Source organism: Acartia tonsa, chromosome 4 (assembly GCF_053477335.1).
Source record: "Acartia tonsa isolate MP-2025a chromosome 4, ASM5347733v1, whole genome shotgun sequence".
In the NCBI taxonomy this organism is placed as follows: domain Eukaryota; kingdom Metazoa; phylum Arthropoda; class Copepoda; order Calanoida; family Acartiidae; genus Acartia; species Acartia tonsa.
In genome coordinates this window covers 33977403-33997042 of record NC_137263.1, presented here as the reverse complement: position 1 = coordinate 33997042, position 19640 = coordinate 33977403, and the positions used below count along the sequence as shown (strand labels likewise).

The window sequence follows — 19640 nt, the reverse complement described above, 5'->3', positions numbered from 1 at the left end:
CACCATAGGCAAGAGGCAGTTAATATTTATCAGGGCATGTAAAAAAACCTGCAAAATTTGAAAATTTAGGTTAGACTAGGGCGACTTTAAGCAAAATCAGGTTTTTAATCGTACAGGGCGATTCCTGGAACGATTTGGCTTTTAAAGGCGGCAAATTGCATGTACATTTTGAGAGCTTTTGAATGGTTTTGATTTTGAACCGATTGGTCCAGTGGTTCGTCCGCTACATTCATTTAAAGTTTCAAAAAATCATTTGACATTTTTTTAAAAAAATGTTAAAAATACATCTGTCAAACAGTCAATTTTTGAGCTACAATGACGTGTAAGTACTCAAAATAATTGTCTTGTCAAGACGCGTTCAACCACGTTGGTCTTGTCCAATTCGGTTCAGTGGTTACCGAGAAATAACGATTTGAAAATTAGGTTAGGTTTTTTATATTTTTGGAAAGGTTGCGTGATTCACTCAACCTAGAGGGTTCTAGTTTTCATCATAGGCACGGGGCAGTTAATATTTATCAGCGCATGTAAAAAAAAGTGCAAAATTTGAAACTTTAGGTTAGACTAGGGCGATTTTAAGCAAAATCAGATTTTTAATCGTACAGGGCGATTCCTGGAACGATTTGGCTTTTAAAGACGGCAAATTGCATGTACGTTTTGAGAGCTTTTAAATGAAATTAATTGCTGGACTCTAGCTAAAGTGGTTCGCGCGCTACACTCGTTTAAAGTTTCAAAAAATTTGATTTTTAAAAAAAATGTTCAGGGGGTTGGGGGTGACCTAACCAAATATTGTTGATTTTTCTTAAAAATGTTTTGGGGGGGGATGACCTAACCAAACATCCCCCCCCTGAACATTTTTAGACCATTGTTGTGTTAAAACAAGTGGGGATCGAACCCATTCCCTTAACCATTATTGTGTTAAAACAAGTGGGGATCGAACCCATTCCCGGATCGAACTCATTCCCGGATTGAACCCATTCCTTAAACCACCCTATGAATCTGCATGGAATATTACTTTGTTTATTGTGTTAAAACAAGTAGGGATCGAACCCATTCCCTAAACCATCCCATGAATCTGCTTTGAATATTACTCTGTTTATCGTGTTATCGTTTTTGAGGGGGTGTGGTCACCCCCATGTCCCTGACAAAAAAAAATTTTTCAAAAAATTTTTAAGGGGGTCACCCCAATGTCCCTGACAAAAAAAATAATAAAAAAATTTAAAAAAAAATTTTTTTTGGGGGGGGGTAGGGGGGCCCCTCCCGCCCGCCGAGACTCCCCCACCTCCAACCCTAAGGGATGTTGAAAGAATTTTTAAAATTGGTCCATAAACAAAGAAGTTAGGTTTTTGGGGGGGTTTGGTCACCCCTATGTCCCTGATAAAAAAATTTTAAAAAAAAAATTTCGAGGGAGTCACCTCCATGTCCCTGACAAAAAAAATAAAAAAATTAAAAAAAAAAATTTTTTTTTGGGGGGGTGGGTGAACATTTTAAGAAAAATTAACAATGTTAGGTTAGGTCACCCTCCCCCCCCCTGAAAAATGTTTTTTTAGGTCCCCCCACCCCCCTGAACATTTTTAGAAAAATTTACAATATTAGGTTAGGTCACCCCACCCTCTGAAAAATGTTTTTTTAGGTCCCCCCACCTTTCTGAACATTTTTAAAAAAATTTTCAATGTTAGGTTAGGTCACCCTACCCTCTGAAAAATGTTTTTTTAGGTCCCCCCCACCTCTCTGAACATTTTTAAAAAAATTTTCAATGTTAGGTTAGGTCACCCCCCCCCTAAATAATGTTTCTTTAGGTCCCCCTACCCCCCTGAACATTTTTAGAAAAATTTACAATGTTAGGTTAGGTCATCCCCCCCCCTAAAAAATGTATCTTTAGGTCCCCCCACCCCCCTGAACATTTTTAGAAAAATTTACAATGTTAGGTTAGGTCATCCCCCCCCCCCTGAAAAATGTTTGTTTAGGTCCCCCCACTCCCCTGAACAATTTTAGAAAAATCAACAATGTTAGGTTAGGTCACCCCCCCCCCCACTGCCCTGGCTGTATTGGTTAGCTTCCCCCATTTCCATAGAGGTCTGGATGGTTAAAATCGGACAATAAATAAGGAAGTTATGATGGTTAGGTTAGATCCCTTCCCCCCCCCCTCGCCCTTGAAAAATCCCCCAAAGTTCACCTATCCATGGATAACTTCATCACTAAAAACATACAATATATGATAAAAAGTTAACTTTGGTTAGCTTCCTTCCCTTTTTCTCCCCTCCCCCCACCCCCCACCCCTTTAAAAACACCCTGGCTGTATTGGGCAGTTTCCCCCATTTCCATAGAGGCCTGGATGGTTAAAATCGGACAATAAATAAGGAAGTTATGATGGTTAGGTTAGATTCCTTCCCTTCTCCCTCCCCCCCCCCCTCCCCCTTGAAAAATCCCCCAAAGTTCACCTATCCATGGATACTTCATCACTAAAAACAGACAATATATGATAAAAAGTTAACTTTGGTTAGCTTCCTTCCCTTTTTCTCCCCTCCCCCCACCCCCCTCCCCTTTTAAAACACCCTGGCTGTATTGGTTAGCTTCCCCCGTTTCCATAGAGGTCTGGATGGTTAAAATCGGTCAATAAATAAGGAAGTTATGCCCCAAAACATTGAACCCCCTCGATACTCCAATAAAAAAAGACTAAGTTGAAACCTACCTCATTCCGCACACTTAGCCCGCACGTTATTCTTGCCTACCTTGGTGTGCAAGTGTGCATATGTGCGAGAAAAGGGTGTTATAGCCTATGTTAGGTTAGGTTAGGTTAGGTTAGGCTAGGCTAGGCTAGGCTAGGCTAGGCTAGGCTAGGCTAGGTTAGGTAGGCTAGGTTAGGCTAAAACTAGAAATATTACTCTTTCTATTAATACACTAGGTTAGGTTAGGTTAGGTTAGGCTAGAAAAAAAAACTATTGTAAAATTGAACTATTTTTTTGTACAAAAAAATAATTTTAAAAAATATTTTAATTTCAGTGTACCGAGTGTCAGATGATGAGCAGGAGATGTTTGAACCACCCCCTCCTACAATCCTGCCAGCATCAAAACTGAGTAGGCGCAAAAGAACTGCAACACCGGGGAAAATCAAGACCTGCGCCCATGGACGCAGTCCCCGAAGCGAGCTGCCAACGAACACAAGACTCATCGAATGCACCTATTTGTGTGCTGACTGCCGCGTGTTCTTTCACAAGAGGCAAAAGGAAAGAAAAGAAGGACAAAAGTAAGCTGATGTATAATAGTCCTTCCAGTCAGATCATATATAAACTATTTGTGATAAAAAAGTGATATATATCAAGATATCTTGAGTCAAAAATTTGTTTAACCACCTTTAATTTGTACGTACATTAATCTATATGACAGTTTTGACAGTTTTGTTCTGACGATGAGAATATTCATATAATATTATTTGAAACCGCTATACTATTCCTATAGCAAATTTTTGAAAATTTTATAATGGAAAGTAACTTCGTAATATATTTTTCTTGTGTATAAAAATGTTCTAGTATAAAGTACAATTAGAATCCAGATCTCAGCTTAAAACCTATGTAATTTGTGTTAATTTCTCAGCTTAAACCGATTAAACATGCAGTTATAGTATCTGAATAAAACTATGTAATATTTGGTCATTTAAACCACGTCTAGAATTAGACTAATTAAGAAAATTTCTGTGAATATATACCTATATAGTAGCGCGCTATCGTACCTATGTAAATCATTATGTAAAAAAATATGTTTAAGTGTTTCAATCAATAAAGATAAAAATGAAAACAATTTTTTTTTTATTTTTGCGATTTGTGTACAAGCGATGTTTTTCTATAATTAAGGTTAGTCGTTTTTTACCACTTTCTCGTGATTTTTACCACCCGTTTTTACCACAATTTTTGGTAAATTTTTACCATATTTACCCTATTTCTGGTAAAATTTTACCAATTTAGGGCAAAAATATTACCAGGTGTTGAACAGTTTTACCACTTTTTCGGTAAAATCTTACAGAAATTTGCGGTAAATTTTACCAAAAAAGTGGTAAAAATTGGTCAAAATCTGGTATAAATTTGCGTCCTAAAATGGTAATATTTTACCGGAAATCTGGTAAAATTTTACCGATAATTGTGGTAAAAATCGCTGGTAAAAAGCGTTAGACAATACCACAAAAAGTGTTTTTACCACGATTACGGTAAAATTTTACCACCTTTTAAATCGTATAGGCTGGTAAAATTTTACCATAAAAGTGGTAAAACCTAGGTGTTTTTATGGTATTAATTAGAACCTGGGAAATGTTTAGATCGAAATATTTTTTTCCTCAGATATTTATTTGAATTATTACTTGAATGTTACGCCACATTTTCATTTTCTCTAATGAAGCGAAACTCGCAACGGGCGAAAATTATGATAGTCCCCATCCACCTCCTTTACCCTATTCCCTCCCTTCCTGATGAATGAACGAATTGACCAAAAAATGAGTCCCATGTTAGCAACCTAAATCTACGACAATTTTTCCCCTGTCATAATATCTACGCATATTCTATATTCATTTCGCCCATTATGCCACATTTTATGATTTTACCTCACTTATTTCTTCTATCAATAATCTCTTTCAGACGTAGCATATTATTTACTTTCCATTAAAAGAAATCGTCTTTGTTAATATTTGATTGCTAAAAATTATTTTTTTTCTAACCTACTTGAGTAGCACCATGTTCATAAACATATATTTCTCCACTTATATCATTCACCATATTTTCTCTAAAATATTTACATTATTACAATATTAAAGTAAAAGAATAGAGGGGGCACGAGCTATGTGTTACTCCACCCACGGGCTGGGTCTTTGAATTTAAGCCAATATTGTCGGAAATATAAACACAGCCAAATCGCTACAAAAGTATAAAAGCATTTAGCAAAGTAATTTGCCAGACGAAAAAGGTCCCAACAAATTGTGCCAGGTTATACATCTATTCTTATACATTTATTATTAGAATAGCGTTCTAATAGCAAAACTTAATGTAACACAGGTATTGGCCAAATAATTACTAGTAAATCTTGTTGATAAGTCAATATAAGATATAAAAAATTAATGCCTTTCTAATAATGGATTTATTATTACTAGGATCTTACACAAATTATGTACTCTAATAAAGTTAGACTTGTAGCTGACTAAAATAACGATTCACTCAATCCACGCCTGTTTCCCCATCCCCTCCCCACTTATAGGATGCACGAACTGACCAATAAATGATGTCCATGTTTGTAACCTAAATTGACGACAATTTTTTACCTGTCATAATATCCACGTATATTCTACATCCATTTTTAGAATGCTTCAAGATTCAACAAATCATTATATCTAATACAAATCTTGTAAAGTTGACCTGTAAGGTAAGAAAACTCCTGTTCCTGCCAGCAATACAGGTGACATGACAGATACCAGCAGACTGAAACCATTGTTTCCATGTCTTTCATGCAAGGAACCTGAAATTTTAAATTTAGATAAAAAGTATGTGAATCATAAATTTATAGTGGAAATTAAATTAGGTTAGATATGGTAAAAGAAACCCTGCAGTGCCATGTTTGATCAAACAGAGTTTTCAGAGATTTTAAACACATATTTGTGTATAATTAAAGGGAAAAAATGGTCTAAACAATCAGAAATATCAGCCAGCGGATTTTTATTTAGCCTTTTAATTTCAAACAATCAAAATGTCTCGTTGATTTATAAGAGAGAGAGGGGACATTAGACTTTAAATTTAACTGGTCCCCAAAGTTATAAAAACATATTATTTCATTTGTGACTTTGGTGACTTTCATTAAGTCTTGATTGGCATTACCATCTAGCAGTGTCCAAACTTTTCCTCCAATAATTTTATTCATAAAATTGGGGTGTATATTGTATACTAATTTATAATCCATTGTCTTATCCCTTAAATTCATTAGAATTAGTAGTAATGAAATATTTACCAGCAAATGGTAATCTTTTTAACACTCTTCTCTCAAATGATAACAGCCGAAGCCATCTAAAAAAGAAAATATATATTACATAATATACTTTTAAATTAGATTTTTTGAAAAAAAAACCTCTACATAATATTTAATTGAGCATATGAAATTTTAAATGATAATAAAAGTACCTTAATCTTTGAACTAATTCGTTCCATAGAATGCAAACCTGAAAAAAAATCCCAATTCTGAGTAATGCTTCTATAAAATGCAAAAAATATAGCCTTTGTTTTTACAAAGCAAATATTCTAAAACTTGATTGTTGATTGATATAAATAAAAATTGTCTTTCATATTTGAAAAGGCAAATTTTGTTGTATTAATAATAGAAATAATATTTCAGTTCTGGTATTTCAGTGTTATACTTGTACATGGCATGTAGTTATACTTAGATTTTTAGTACAAATTTTTACAATATCTGATTTAAATTTAAAAGTATCGAACACTAAAAAGTAAACAAAGTAATTTTATATACTAAGATTATAAAAATTAAAACAAACTTACAGACAATTTATTACTGGAGTATCTTTGCCATTATTGTTAATACCTGTGAAAATCTGGATTGATTCACAGGATCTGGTATCAAAGATAAAATATACTCCAGAATCTAAAATATAAATGTCATCGTAAAATTTATATTTTTTATATCTAGTATTTGTCCGTTAGTTATTTTTTTTTTAAGTTTTCGTGTTATAAAGACTTAAAAGCAATGAAATATAATTTAAGAGGATTTGTCAATATAGAAATGCTATTTATAAGGAAATAATAGCCTGTTTTAAACTTTAATTAAGTATTTTTTTCTACAAGATTGGTTTAAAACATAATTATTTGACATTAGCAAAGTATTTGATTGGCTTAAATCATGTAAATAAACCTTTGTCGTAATTTAACTAAAACTTTTAACTTTTTAACAATATTTTACACAAATGTCTATTACAAAAGAAGCAATATCATATGTTTTTAAAAGGTCAACAACACTGTCAATATTAAGCATTGATACAAAATATGCAAGAACACAATATTTTCTACCTTACCTCAACTGGTAAATCATGAATAGTTTTGGAATGTCGTTTTCCTGTATCACAGATTATAAAATTATTATTTCTATCACTGATTAACCTATCCTTATCATTTGTCATTGTGCTTGTGACTACTCATGGTTTAGGTAAATGTCCTGCTGTACGCTGCTGCGACGTCTAAAGCTTGTAAACAAAACTGCCTTTTAAAAAAATTCACAATGGATCGACGACGGACAAAAAAAAACTAGCTTTGTCATGCTTTGCTGAAATGCTTTCTCCGAAATCGGTTTTAATCCTAAATAGGGTCTTATAATTCTCTTGAAATATGAATTTTGCCAAAAATTCATAATCATTGCAATCCAATGAAATACAGACGAACAAACAGCAACTTTATTACACCAATGAAGCTTCTTATAAAGCTTCCAGAGAAAGCTTATAACTATTCATTTTATGACAAAAAAATGGAGAATATTATACTAAAAAGGTTTTAGGTTATTTTTACAACCAACTGCGAAGTCAATACAGGCTATAAAAGTTGTAGAATGTTCATTTATATTTTGTGTACCTGGATGGAACTTAGTGTACAGGGCAGGTTGCCAAGTTTGGGTCAACTACCCAGCAACAGAGGCGTAAGCAGCGTAATTATTACATATTAAACTAATTTTCCTTAGCGTGTACATGTAATCTTATAAACAAGGATGATAATATCATAAGATTAGTAAGCCTGAGCAATGTAGTTATTACATATTAAACTTATTTTCCTTAGCGTGTACATGTAATCTTATAAACAAGGATGATAATATCATAAGATTAGTAAGCCTAGGCAATGTAGTTATTACATATTAAACTTATTTTCCTTAGCATGTACATGTAATCTTATAAACAAGGATGATAATATCATAAGATTAGTAAGCCTGAGCAATGTAGTTATTACATATTAAACTTATTTTCCTTAGCATGTACATGTAATCTTATAAACAAGGATGATAATATCATAAGATTAGTAAGCCTGAGCAATGTAGTTATTACATATTAAACTTATTTTCCTTAGCATGTACATGTAATCTTATAAACAAGGATGATAATATCATAAGATTAGTAAGCCTGAGCAATGTAATTATTACATATCAAACTAAAAAAGAAAAAAATAGGATATGAAAACTTGTATCAAACTTGTTAACAATTAACGCACGTACTTTCTGGCAATGCTACGCTTTTAAAACTGTTTCAGGAGTCTTCATATTAAGTTTGAAAACAATAGAAAAATTTGAAAACGTCTGGTTCACAAGAAGAGCTATACGTTATGAATAGACAGACACTAAATATGGAAAAGTTTTGATTTTAGAAATAGACGGAAAATAAGAATATAGGTAACAAAGAGTTGCGTGATGCGAGTGTAATTTCTTTTAAAAATTTATTTTCTCCTTAAATCTCAGATAATACAGTACAAATATACAATCTTTTGGGGTTTAGAAAATAAAGTTTTTACGTTAGGGTTTTGAGCCTTAGAAGAGACATAAAATTACTAAAAGCTTGAATTTTTGAAACACCATTTTCTTTCTACCCCTTCTAAAATGCAATTGGTTGGGGCTATACAATGAAATAAGTATAGACGTTTCGGAGATATAGGCCTCTAGGGACATTTGGGGAAAGTCTACCCTTCAATTTCATTTTATTTTGACAAAGGGGAAGGAATTTTTTTTTGGGGTTGGGAAGGATTTTTCTAGAGTCAATTTCTGTGGATGGTGGACATATCCTTCCCAAAAATAGATAAAAAAAATTTTTTGAACCCATAAGAAGCTACTCTGTAAAGGAGACCAGTTTCGGTTCAGCGGTTAGCGAGTTCCTTTGCTACAGACAAAAAAAGCTTACTACTCTATGTAATAGGATTAGCGGCTACGCCCTACGAGGCTTCACAGTAAAGGAGAAAAATATCGATCAGTGATTACCGAGATCCATTTCCACACTTAAATAGACACTTAGTCAGACAGAGAGACATTATGTTACTTTAAATGAAATATGATCATCTGTAATTTCTGGGTTTTTTTATCAACCTTTGATCGGACTTCGCGGTGACGACGTTCGAACAATGGATATAGGATATACGTGGATATATTGGCAGGGGAAAATTTGTAGATTGCTAATATTGACCTCAATTATTGTTCATTTTGTTAATCCAGATGAAGATTTAGGGATGAGGTAAAGGGAGTGGATATGGTGTCGTAATTTTAGCCAGCTGCGGACATCACTTTAACAGAGTATATGAAATTCTGGTGATAATATATCGATTGTCCTAACAAAACATACAACATACATAAACCTAGGACAAAAGTCAACCAATTGAAATTTTGGGTCAACCTATTATGAAAGTTTTGTACATCCTGTATCTTGTCTGTTTCCTTCATATTTTACACTTAGATTGTTCATAAATAAACAAGAATCACAGCATCCAAAAAAGCGAAGCTTTAAAATCAAAGGAAGGACAAACGAACAACGATTCTTTCAGAGTGTTAGAACTTTATATTCGGAACATTAATTTCTAAGTCTAAACGAAATTGTACATAAATTTGTTGCAAATATAGGATACAGTAAAAGGGTATACTTTCATTTTTAGGATTTGATTATAGAGTTGCCTCGCTTATAATACTTCACCTTGTTGTCCTAAGAATCATTATTCCAAAAATCAGATGAATGGGATAATCATGTCATACAAAAAAATTGTTGTCAAAATGTAAAAAAGATCAGAGGTGAATTCTTTTTAAAAAATTTGGCCCACTGCCTTACTAAAATAGTGAGGCAAATTTATCTCCTCTAAATTTCTAGCGAGCCTCACTGATTTTAGTGAGGCAAAGAATTTTTAGTGAGGCAAAAGTTTTTTAAGAATCCACCTCAGGTTGTTTTAAATGGACATACGGACTTTCTGGTAACCATAATATAGGTATAGTGTTGCTACGCTTTCTAGATTGAACCTAAGATGCCTAAATTAACGATAAGAGCTAACCTTTATGGACAGACGGACGTACGAAAGGACGGACGGACTTACCCTAATTATAGAAAAGCTTTGCTTTAAAAAAGAATAAAAATAAATAAATATGTAATTATTAGCAACAGTATAGTATTCAATAACATCAAAATACATAAAGTGCAAAAACAAAACAAGTGATAAACACAGATAAAGAAAAAAGTATGCAAAATAAAAATTAACAAATTAATATTCTTAAACTTTTATATAAAAAAAAGAATAAGAATTTAATATATGGCCAAAAACTTAACAATTAGATTACTTAGAAATAAATATCGATAACAAATTATGATACATATTTATAATTTTTGTAAATACAAAATTAAGACTAGAAAATTATGGAAATAAATCACAGAATTGTAAAACTCTAAAGCAATATATTGTTAAATAATCTAGATTTTTTAAATATGCCACTTTTATAAAACAAATTACTTAAGAGATTCAAAATAATGAAAGGAAAAAATCAGACTTAAACAATCTAATAAGTTTACTATTTAATATGATAAATCAATTTAAAATATATTTTCCTACAATTAAGAATGTTATATGGTGATAATTTACTGTTGATACCAGGGATATAAAGGGATAAGACGATGGCTGAAAAATTGAAGTACATATCCACTCAATGATGATACACAAAATTATCCCTTTAATTACTAGTTGAAACGTTTAAACAGTAACAGCCAACTAAATGAACCAACTAATTAAAATTCGATAAAAATCCCCAGGATTGGTAAGCCAACGAATAAGAAAACGTTTCTAAAGACATTGGGGTTTAGTTTAATAAACATCTCAATTTCCCTCTACCTCCCTGACTGTTACAGAGCTTTTATAATTCTAAATTATTAAACTATTATTAACTTCAATTATGAGAATGGGATAAAATCCGTCAAAACGGCAGTGAAGTAACCCCCACCCTTCTCTGTTTATTTTAAAATAATGAAGAAAGTTATTGAAAATTTTCAGGGCTAGCTCTACAAATTAAAATTTAGCCAGAAATAAGTTTTGTTTTTTAATTTAAATTGAGGGCGGTCGGGGGGGGGGGGATTTAAGTTGTTAAATTTTAATTTTAAAGATTCTCCAAATAGTTCACATGCTATTATTATTATTATTTATCCCACTTCCAAATCTTAACTTCGCGCTCTCGCAAGTCAGAGAAAAGTTCGGTGCGCGCTTCCGGAAATATTATTTTAAATCATTTTATTATAATTTCTTACTTGATGTTAAATCTAAAGATTTAAAATATTTTTTGCTTAAACAATTTTTGAAATGAATTTTTTGACAAAAAGATATTTAAATGTATGCTTAAAAGAAAAGTATAAATTTTACTTGCATTGTATAAAAGAGATAAAACTATAAAAATTATCAATTATTTCTGGCAACAAATGACCATATTTTACAGTTGAAGCAACTACGAACAATAAGACAACAACTATTATAGATATCAGATAATTAATAAACTTCAAGTAGGCAATAATTACAAAATTCTGTTACTTTCCAGATTAATATCTTTTTAAATGTCAAAATGTATAAAACTAATAAAACAAGAATGAACATATAATCAAACTTTAAACGTATAATGAAAGCCAAGTTGGAATTATCCAATGCTAAATTATTTTATAAAAACTTACGTAAATTTGTTAATATTGAGAAAAAAATCAATATTTATTTTATATAAAAATGCAGGAGGCAAATGGATTTCAATTTTGAATGTTTGAAAAAATTCTATTAAAACATATAAATGACAAAATGACAAACCGCTTGCATCCTGTATTTAGAAAACTAGTAGATTAGAGTATGAATGTTTATTTATTCCGACGTGTCCTGGTAAGTGCTGACTATATAGATATATGGCTTATCACTGTCACTATCCGCTGCACCACCCTGTCCTGCGGCCACCAGGTTACCGCTGCCAGGCTCCGGTACATAGGATATCACCTGGATCGGCTTCTGGCTGTTGGACGTCAGATGTTCCAGAATTTGTTGCTGTGTAGGATGTTGTTCTAGTACAACATGTTGTGGTGTGGGATGTTGTTGTGGGTGGACATCCTCTTCATTCGTGTCCTTGGAGGATTGGGTTGTTGACCGCTTTTTGTTCTCTGTTGGCACTGGAGTAAGATGTACAGGCTTTTTGGGTGGCCTTTTTGTCGGCTTTTCGTACACCATCATCTCTCCAACAGAATGATCGGCTGGTGCATAAGCTGCAGCTGTTGGTGGAGCCGCTGTTTGGACAAGTGGCGCGGCCCGGGTGGGACCTGGCGTCGGTTTCAACATGTAGAACGGGGTGGGTGGTGCACGGCGGACACTTGGGGTTGGTGGCTCTTGTGGCGGTGCAGCAGATGAAAATTGTATTATAGTCGGGGAGCGAGGTGTGGGCTGGTGTGCTGGAGTTGGTTTAGGCTGGGAATGAATAATGGCTTGATGATTTTGGGCTAAATGGAGAAGGCCAGCATCTTTTAGGTATTCTTTACTTAGAAGACTGATAGGTAGCACATGATTCATAGAAGCAGGGCTGCCATGTTTTTCGGCTGGTGCAGGTGAAGTTACATAATTTACCTGTGGCGCTAGTGTGCTTGAAGGGAAATGTTGGAACTTTTGTTGTACATCTTCATCATCGGACCTATCTATAGCGTTGTTAGAGATATTGTCGGAATAAGTTACCTCATTTAGTTGACTTTCACTCATTTGCAGCTGGGTCAAGTATTGAATCAAAGATTTGGGCAGGGTAGGTTGAGGTGCATACTGAGATTGCGGCTGTTGGTTATGTTCAGGGTAACTGTAAACTTGAGGAGCAGCTGCCGCGGGCTCTGGTGAGGCAGCAACATACCTAACGGTTGGCCCTGAAGGGCCGTGTACTGCATGAGAGGGCGGTGTTGGAGTGCTGTACATTATGACTGGCATTTGTGCTTTGGGAGTTGGTGGAGTCACATAATTCTGAGCATTGTAGCTGACCGGAGGGCTAGCTGGACTGGCGTTTGCATCAGCATTTGCATAAAACTGCTGCATAAACGCTTGCAAATCAGAGGCGGATATAACTTCTCTTTTCACCTGCGGAGGATCATAGGAAGGTGCGGGAGAATAGTTGGCACTTGGTGAGGGTTGGTGAGCCTGTGGAGTTGGAGTCGTGTAGTGCATGGTGGTGACAGGTGAGCCTGCCCGCATTACCGGCGCTGGTGTAGAGAAGTGCATGGTGTGCGTGGGGGTCACAGTCGAGTAGTGTACCGAACCCTGGGACGATTTGGTCTGTGAGTGCATCTCTGCTTGCGGCTGGTGGTGGTGGTAGTCAGGCGCGGCTGTTTTTGGCGCCGGTGAGGCTTTGTAGGAGGGTGCAGCTGTGGTATAGGAGTGGTAGGGTGTGGGAGAGTAATGAGGCGCAGGGACAGGGGATATTGTTGAGGAAGGAAAACCTTCAGCTGCTATCTTGGCTAGAGATGTTGAAGACCTAAGTAATTATTTTTTAGATAAATAAAAAACAATTATAGACATGACTCCACAAATAACTAACGGAAATAAATTTTGATAGTATTGACAATAATAAATAAGAAAAACAGAAGATAAACAGCAAAGATACCCCAAATATCATATAAACAGACATAAAGACATACAAATATCATATAAACAGACATGAAGACATGCAAATATCTAACTAATTTGCAGGACTAGTTTATGAAGTTCAATTATTTTATACATTTTTGTGACCAGACTAATTAGTAACAAAGAATGAATTAGTGGAAAAATTTAACATATAAGCTTTTTGTTTTAATTGGGGAATGGGGTTAATTTTAAATAAAATTGCTACAATTTTGTAAAATTGTAAGTAATACGTACTTTGTTAATAAACAAAAGATTTGCAGTTATTTTTGCTTATACGAACAAGACCCTAGAGAAGCCTAGCTACTAAAGTATAAAATGATGACCTGAATACTCCCGAGGGTGGAGGTGTGGATGCTGACCTATGTATTGTCCTAATTGTTGTGGTTGACGGATTGAGTCTCGGCTCTACAGGTGGTGGGGTGGGGGTGTAGCTCTCGTATGCAGTTTTTTGCCCATAGTTTACCTTAGTAAAATATATAATTTGTTTAATAAGATTTTTAAAAGCGAAGCTTTTCTATAATTAGGGTCGGTCCGTTCGTACGTTCGAGACGGATATCTTTTTTCGTTAATTTAGGCATGTTAGAATTGTCCTATCGATTTCAATCTCTGCATGTTGATTCCTGTAGTAGTTAATAATCATATAATCATTACCAAAATGTCGGTACGTTCATTTTAAACATATTGATTTTTCTACTTTTTTAACAACTATTTTTTTGTGATCTAATTATCTGATTGATCTGTTTTTTGGTATATTGATTCCTGAGACAACAAAGTACAACATTATAAGCGAAGCAACTCTATAATCAAGTCCTAAAAATGTATGTATATCCATAATCATTATCCTGTATCAAGCAGTTCAACAAATTTACTCACAATTTTGTTTCGACTCTTATACATTTATATTCTGATTATTCATTTCTGACACTATAAAAGTGTTAGTATCCGTTTGTCCTACCGTTTATGTGCTTCTCAAGTTCTCTTCATTGGATGTTGTCATCCTTGTTTTATTTTTTTCATACATTATACAAAGGAAGAAGATATTCTATAATATTCTTTAAACAAAGACAGTTTTTCAATTTAATAAGAAAAGTAGCAAAAAAACAAATACATTACAATTTAAAAAGACAGTACAATGAAAATAGATAAAATGTTCATTGAAGTTAAAATCGTTAAGATTTTAAAATCAGTAATAAAGGCTTAAAAGTTTCGCATAAATTTTCAATAAAAAATTAATCACTTAGTATTCCTTTGATGATGTTTTAAATTTAAGTAAGATTCTTACATATAGGCCCTAGCTAAAGAATAACTGCCAATAAAAAAAAAAGTGTCAGACTCTAATATTAATTATTTAACTATAAAACAGTTTTTGAAAAAGTTATTTGAGTATTTTAAAATCTCTAAATTAAAGTTTTCAAGTATAAATATTAATATTTAAGTTTAATTTAATTTTGCAAATTTTTATAAATTTACCACAACGAAGACAATCTTCTAAAACCTAAAGATAAAATCTGACCTCCTCAACATCAATCCTCTCCTCCGCGAATCTGATGGCGGGCTTCGGGGAGTGCGGGTGCGGCACTGGCGGGTAGTACAGCGACAATGGGGTCAGGTTCCCGTTCTCGTCCATCTGCATCAGCTGGATAGATTTCTTGTGGATGTTGTGGGCCGGCTGCGGGGTTGTGTAGTGGATGGGTGTTGGCGGTGGTGGAGTCGGCGCATAGGTTGGCGGTGGGGGTGGTGGTGGAGGTGGGTGTGGTTTTGGCGTCGGTTTGGCAACAACTATGGCATATTGGGCGGTCGGGTCATAGGCATAGTGTTGGGGATGTTCAGGTTCATGGTGAGGCATATTGTAGCCATCAGGCATGTGCAACATTTTTATGTGGGCGCCAAGCTGTTTCACCAATTCAGCAGGCAGGGATTTGTATTCATGGTGGGGAGCTGGGGGCTCGGGGTGGTGATATTCTTTAGGTGGAGGAGGAGGGGGTGGATGGGGCTTGGGAGCTGGTGGGTGGTAATCCATGACATGGTGGGGAGGAGGATGGGGGCTTTTTACCTCCACATAATGAACTGGCTTGGGGGTGGTGTAATCAGGAGTAGGGGTTGGTGGGGGGTGGTAGGGATCTCCATATCCAGGCTCAGCATGTGCTGGGAGGGGTAGAAATTTAATCTCTTGTGCATGACCCGGACCCATATCAGGTTTGTAGGCAAGCACGTGAATAGGACCCTTGGGGGTGTCTATCTTGTACAACATATCTGTAATAGATTTATGCAGGGGATGTTTGGGTAACGACTTGGGGATTGGAGTTGGCAATAGTTCTCTATATTCAGGATTTTGATGTGGTTCATGGTGATGGGGGGCCGGTGGCGGAGGTGGGGGATGATAGGGTGGGTCAGAATGATGTAAATGTGGAGGGGCACCATGCACCTCAGGTGGAGTGGCCACAACTTCTAGTGGTGGCGGTCCGTGAGGAGCTGGGTGGTCTCCAGGTTTGGCAGGTTCATAGGTAATTCTTGGCCTGAAACCATGGTGGTCAGCCTCATATGATACAACCTAGCAACGAGAATAATTATATTTTTTGCACACAATAAAAGAAAAAGAAAAAAAACAATTTTTCGTTTTTAAAATGTTTAAATTTAAATCGATCTTCTTCGAAATTTTTTATCCAGCTTTATAAGACAATAAACGCAGGGGTTAAAAAAATCATTCTTAAAAACACTTACACAGCACATGAATGGTTAAAGGGTCACAAAAATGAAATGACGTGAATAAGGTAAAATTATAGGAGAAATGGATAAAATAAGAAGGATGAAAAATCAAACCAATTTTAGATATTTAAATATTCAATTCACATACAAAGTAATTAGATACAAATCTTTAAATCATTTGGGAGGCTAAGATCTAAAATAACGTTCTTTGTGTTTTACTAATAATAGTTCTTCGGATTTTTGCTAAGCACTATATGAAGAATAATTTTACATTTTTATTATATGTGCAAAAATGATTTTAAAAATATAAGTATCCTTACCTGAATACGTCCATCTGGTAGTTTGACCTTATATTCTCCAGTGGTCAACTCTCCAGAGGTATGCTCTCTGTGTCCATGATAATCACCTAAATAACGAGGATGATAACATCCATAATATTAATTATTCTCCAGTGGTCAACTCTCCAGAGGTATGCTCTCTGTGTCCATGATAATCACCTAAATAACAAGGATGATAACATCCATAATATTAATTATTCTCCAGTAGTCAACTCTCCAGAGGTATGCTCTCTGTGTCCATGATAATCACCTAAATAACAAGGATGATAACATCCATAATATTAATTATTCTCCAGTAGTCAACGCTCCAGAGGTATGCTCTCTGTGTCCATGATAATCACCTAAATAACAAGTAGCTAAGTCCACAAAAAAAAATGGATTTACCCTCGGACAAATACGTGCTTTTTCCCAGCTGTAGTAAAAGATAGGGTGCTAAAGATTTTGCTTCTAAGGAATTTCGTACATCAAATACCCTACAACCCCCACTAATTTTAAAAAAAAATACATTCGCATATATAGATTAACAAGAAAATAACTGTTGGGTACTCTAATCCCCTTGTAATATCGACGTTAGGCGCCTGTCATAATAGCAATATGCATAATTATAATTGTATACAGGTCTGAGAATCAAAATCTCCATTACTGTAAGCGGGTAAAGGACAATGCTAAAACTTATAATAGTTCATGAAATTTTGATTTATCCAAATCTGCAATAAAACATAAGTTTTTATCCATTTATGTTCCCTTACCTGTATATGTATCTTCAACTTGATAACCATATTGATAAAATTTAGCTATGTACTCATCATCTATATGGACAGGTATGGGAACAGCTCCAGAGTGGACCAGGACAGGACCGGCCACCAGCAGGGTCACCAGGTACAGAGGACTCGCCACCAGGAAGGTGACAAGACTGTCAGCCAGGTACAGATGGGTCATCCTGGCTAAAAGTCTAATTAGACATGGGCATTGATTCTCTGAAAATATGAATCTTAATGTTTAAAAAACATGTTCGTGGTTTTCTTCAAAGAGCCTAGTCGAGCACAACACACCCCTACCCCTTGTTTAAAAATACACTGAAGATAGAGTGGGCCGATAGTTTTCTTGTATTCTTTTTATTTTAGGTCAGGTCAGGTTAGCTGTTATATTGTGTCAGCAGAGTTATGCCACTGCAGGTACAAGTCCCGTAGGGTTAGAGCCCCTGCAGTGGTTAGGCATAAGAAAAATATTTACCCCTCTTATTTTCAACCCTTTATAAAAATAATTCTTTGCTCGCTGGGCACTTTGAGGGGGCAACATTTCTACAATATGTTTGAATAGAAAAATGGATTAATATCTTTATATTTGAAATATCTTTTCAAAATGATGTTAAATATTTCAAACCAAAATTCAAAACAAATTTTGTCCTGAAGCAATAAATTTGATAAAATTATGCAAAGATTTGGTGATTGTATTTTTAATAAATATTTGCTGTATTTAATATAAATTTAGTTTTTTTTATAAATTTATCTTGGGTGGGTGGATATACCCCTCCCCAAAAATAGTTGAATTTATCCCCTCGACCTATAAGTAGCTTTACTTTAAAGGAAAGGTATATTTGTTCACTGGTTATCGATATCTTTTATTTACGAAAGAAAGATATTTTACTTAAGTATATAGAATTAACAGAAAACCTACGGTTCCCCTACCATTAGAAAAAAGTTATTAATGTTCCTTTTTTCAATTGTATCCTTGTTCAGTTATGCTTTTGATGTTGTTTTCTTTGTTTTTTTTATATTTTCAATAAAATTAAAGTACAATTTATAACAAAGAAGCTATTAAATAATCTTACCTCTAACGTATTAAATAACAAGGATGAGAACATACATTAGAAAATGTAATTTTATTACTAAATTTTATTTTTACAAAAAGAATAATATGTGATGTAACTATAGACAGATTTTCTTATTTCAAGACATAAAAAAGAAATCCTACTTTTTACAAAACGTAATGCTGCGAGGGAAGTTATTTGACAATGCATTACCGTTCAAGAGGGGACTTTATTTTTTACCGTGATTGCCCCCAGAGCCCGAATGTTGACCAAACAAATTAGATATTGATTAAAAAACACAAAATTAAAGACAAAGATAAAATCTTTAATAACACACAACCTTTGTTTATATGTTCTTTATGGTAAAAAGTTTGTACGTATTTTGCTATGAATAGAAAAAAGGTTTTCTTGTTTGTCCCTTAATATCTTACTATTCATTATCAGTTCAGTATGTCGGCGAAGAGGGGTGTCAACACCCCCTTGATATTTTAAATTGAGAAGGCCAGCCTTCCGCTTTTTCACCCCTAATGGTTTCAAAACCTCTGGGTGATCTGCTGTGCACGCCACTGCTTTTAATGAATGACATATCAAAAGTAGATACTATTTTTAACGTCTCTGTTATGCCGCGTTCTTGTCCAGACTAGAACCTGCTGCTTATGTACCATGACTTCAAAAACATAAGAAATAAGGACCGACGAAATTGAAGAAAAGCTTTAAAATAAGTACAAATACGCGGAAATGGGACATCTATAATTAGACCTTTAAAATATAATTTTTCCAAATTGCAATCTCTCTGCAAAATTATCAATTTGCAATCCCATGAAACATGATTGTTCTTTAATTTAAGGAACACTCTGTGATTTATTCTTGTAAGACAAAACGTAACTTGTAAATAATCTAAAATACTAAAATTTCTTATAAATTTATCTCTTTTGGTGCAGCTATATCATAAATGGGACATGTCTGTGTGTCTGAATAAGTAAATCAATAACAAGAAAGCCAATATCTAAAATTAGATGGTAGAAGAAACGAGCAATACCATTTGTAGAATAACGGAACTTTGTAAGTAGAATATTAAACTACAAGTTTAAACAGAATTGTATATTTTATTGTAAAATTATGTAAATACAGGAT

The 19640-nt window shown here is 34.3% G+C and overlaps 2 protein-coding genes across 2 annotated transcripts in view; both read right to left on the bottom strand.

Moving 5' to 3' along the window:
• LOC145316905 (uncharacterized) overlaps window positions 1-7226 on the bottom strand; it is a 60879-nt gene extending 53653 nt beyond the window's left edge. The window contains exons 1-6 of the mRNA XM_080157720.1: window positions 7052-7226; window positions 6565-6624; window positions 6150-6187; window positions 5980-6035; window positions 5394-5493; window positions 4703-4767 (exon numbers count right to left, since the gene is read on the bottom strand). Coding sequence (XP_080013846.1) covers window positions 4703-4767; window positions 5394-5493; window positions 5980-6035; window positions 6150-6187; window positions 6565-6624; window positions 7052-7156 — 424 coding nt within the window. The 5' untranslated portion in view covers window positions 7157-7226. The remainder of the gene's footprint in view (window positions 1-4702; window positions 4768-5393; window positions 5494-5979; window positions 6036-6149; window positions 6188-6564; window positions 6625-7051) is intronic.
• Window positions 7227-10119: 2893 nt separating this feature from the next.
• Window positions 10120-17669, bottom strand: LOC145316902 (uncharacterized). Its single transcript, XM_080157718.1, has 5 exons — window positions 17446-17669; window positions 16679-16764; window positions 15166-16203; window positions 13976-14115; window positions 10120-13500 (listed from the first exon to the last, which is right to left on the bottom strand). The coding sequence occupies exons 1-5, from the start codon at window positions 17633-17635 to the stop codon at window positions 11868-11870; spliced, it is 3087 nt and encodes a 1028-aa protein (XP_080013844.1). The 5' UTR covers window positions 17636-17669; the 3' UTR covers window positions 10120-11867.
• Window positions 17670-19640: the final 1971 nt, after the last annotated feature.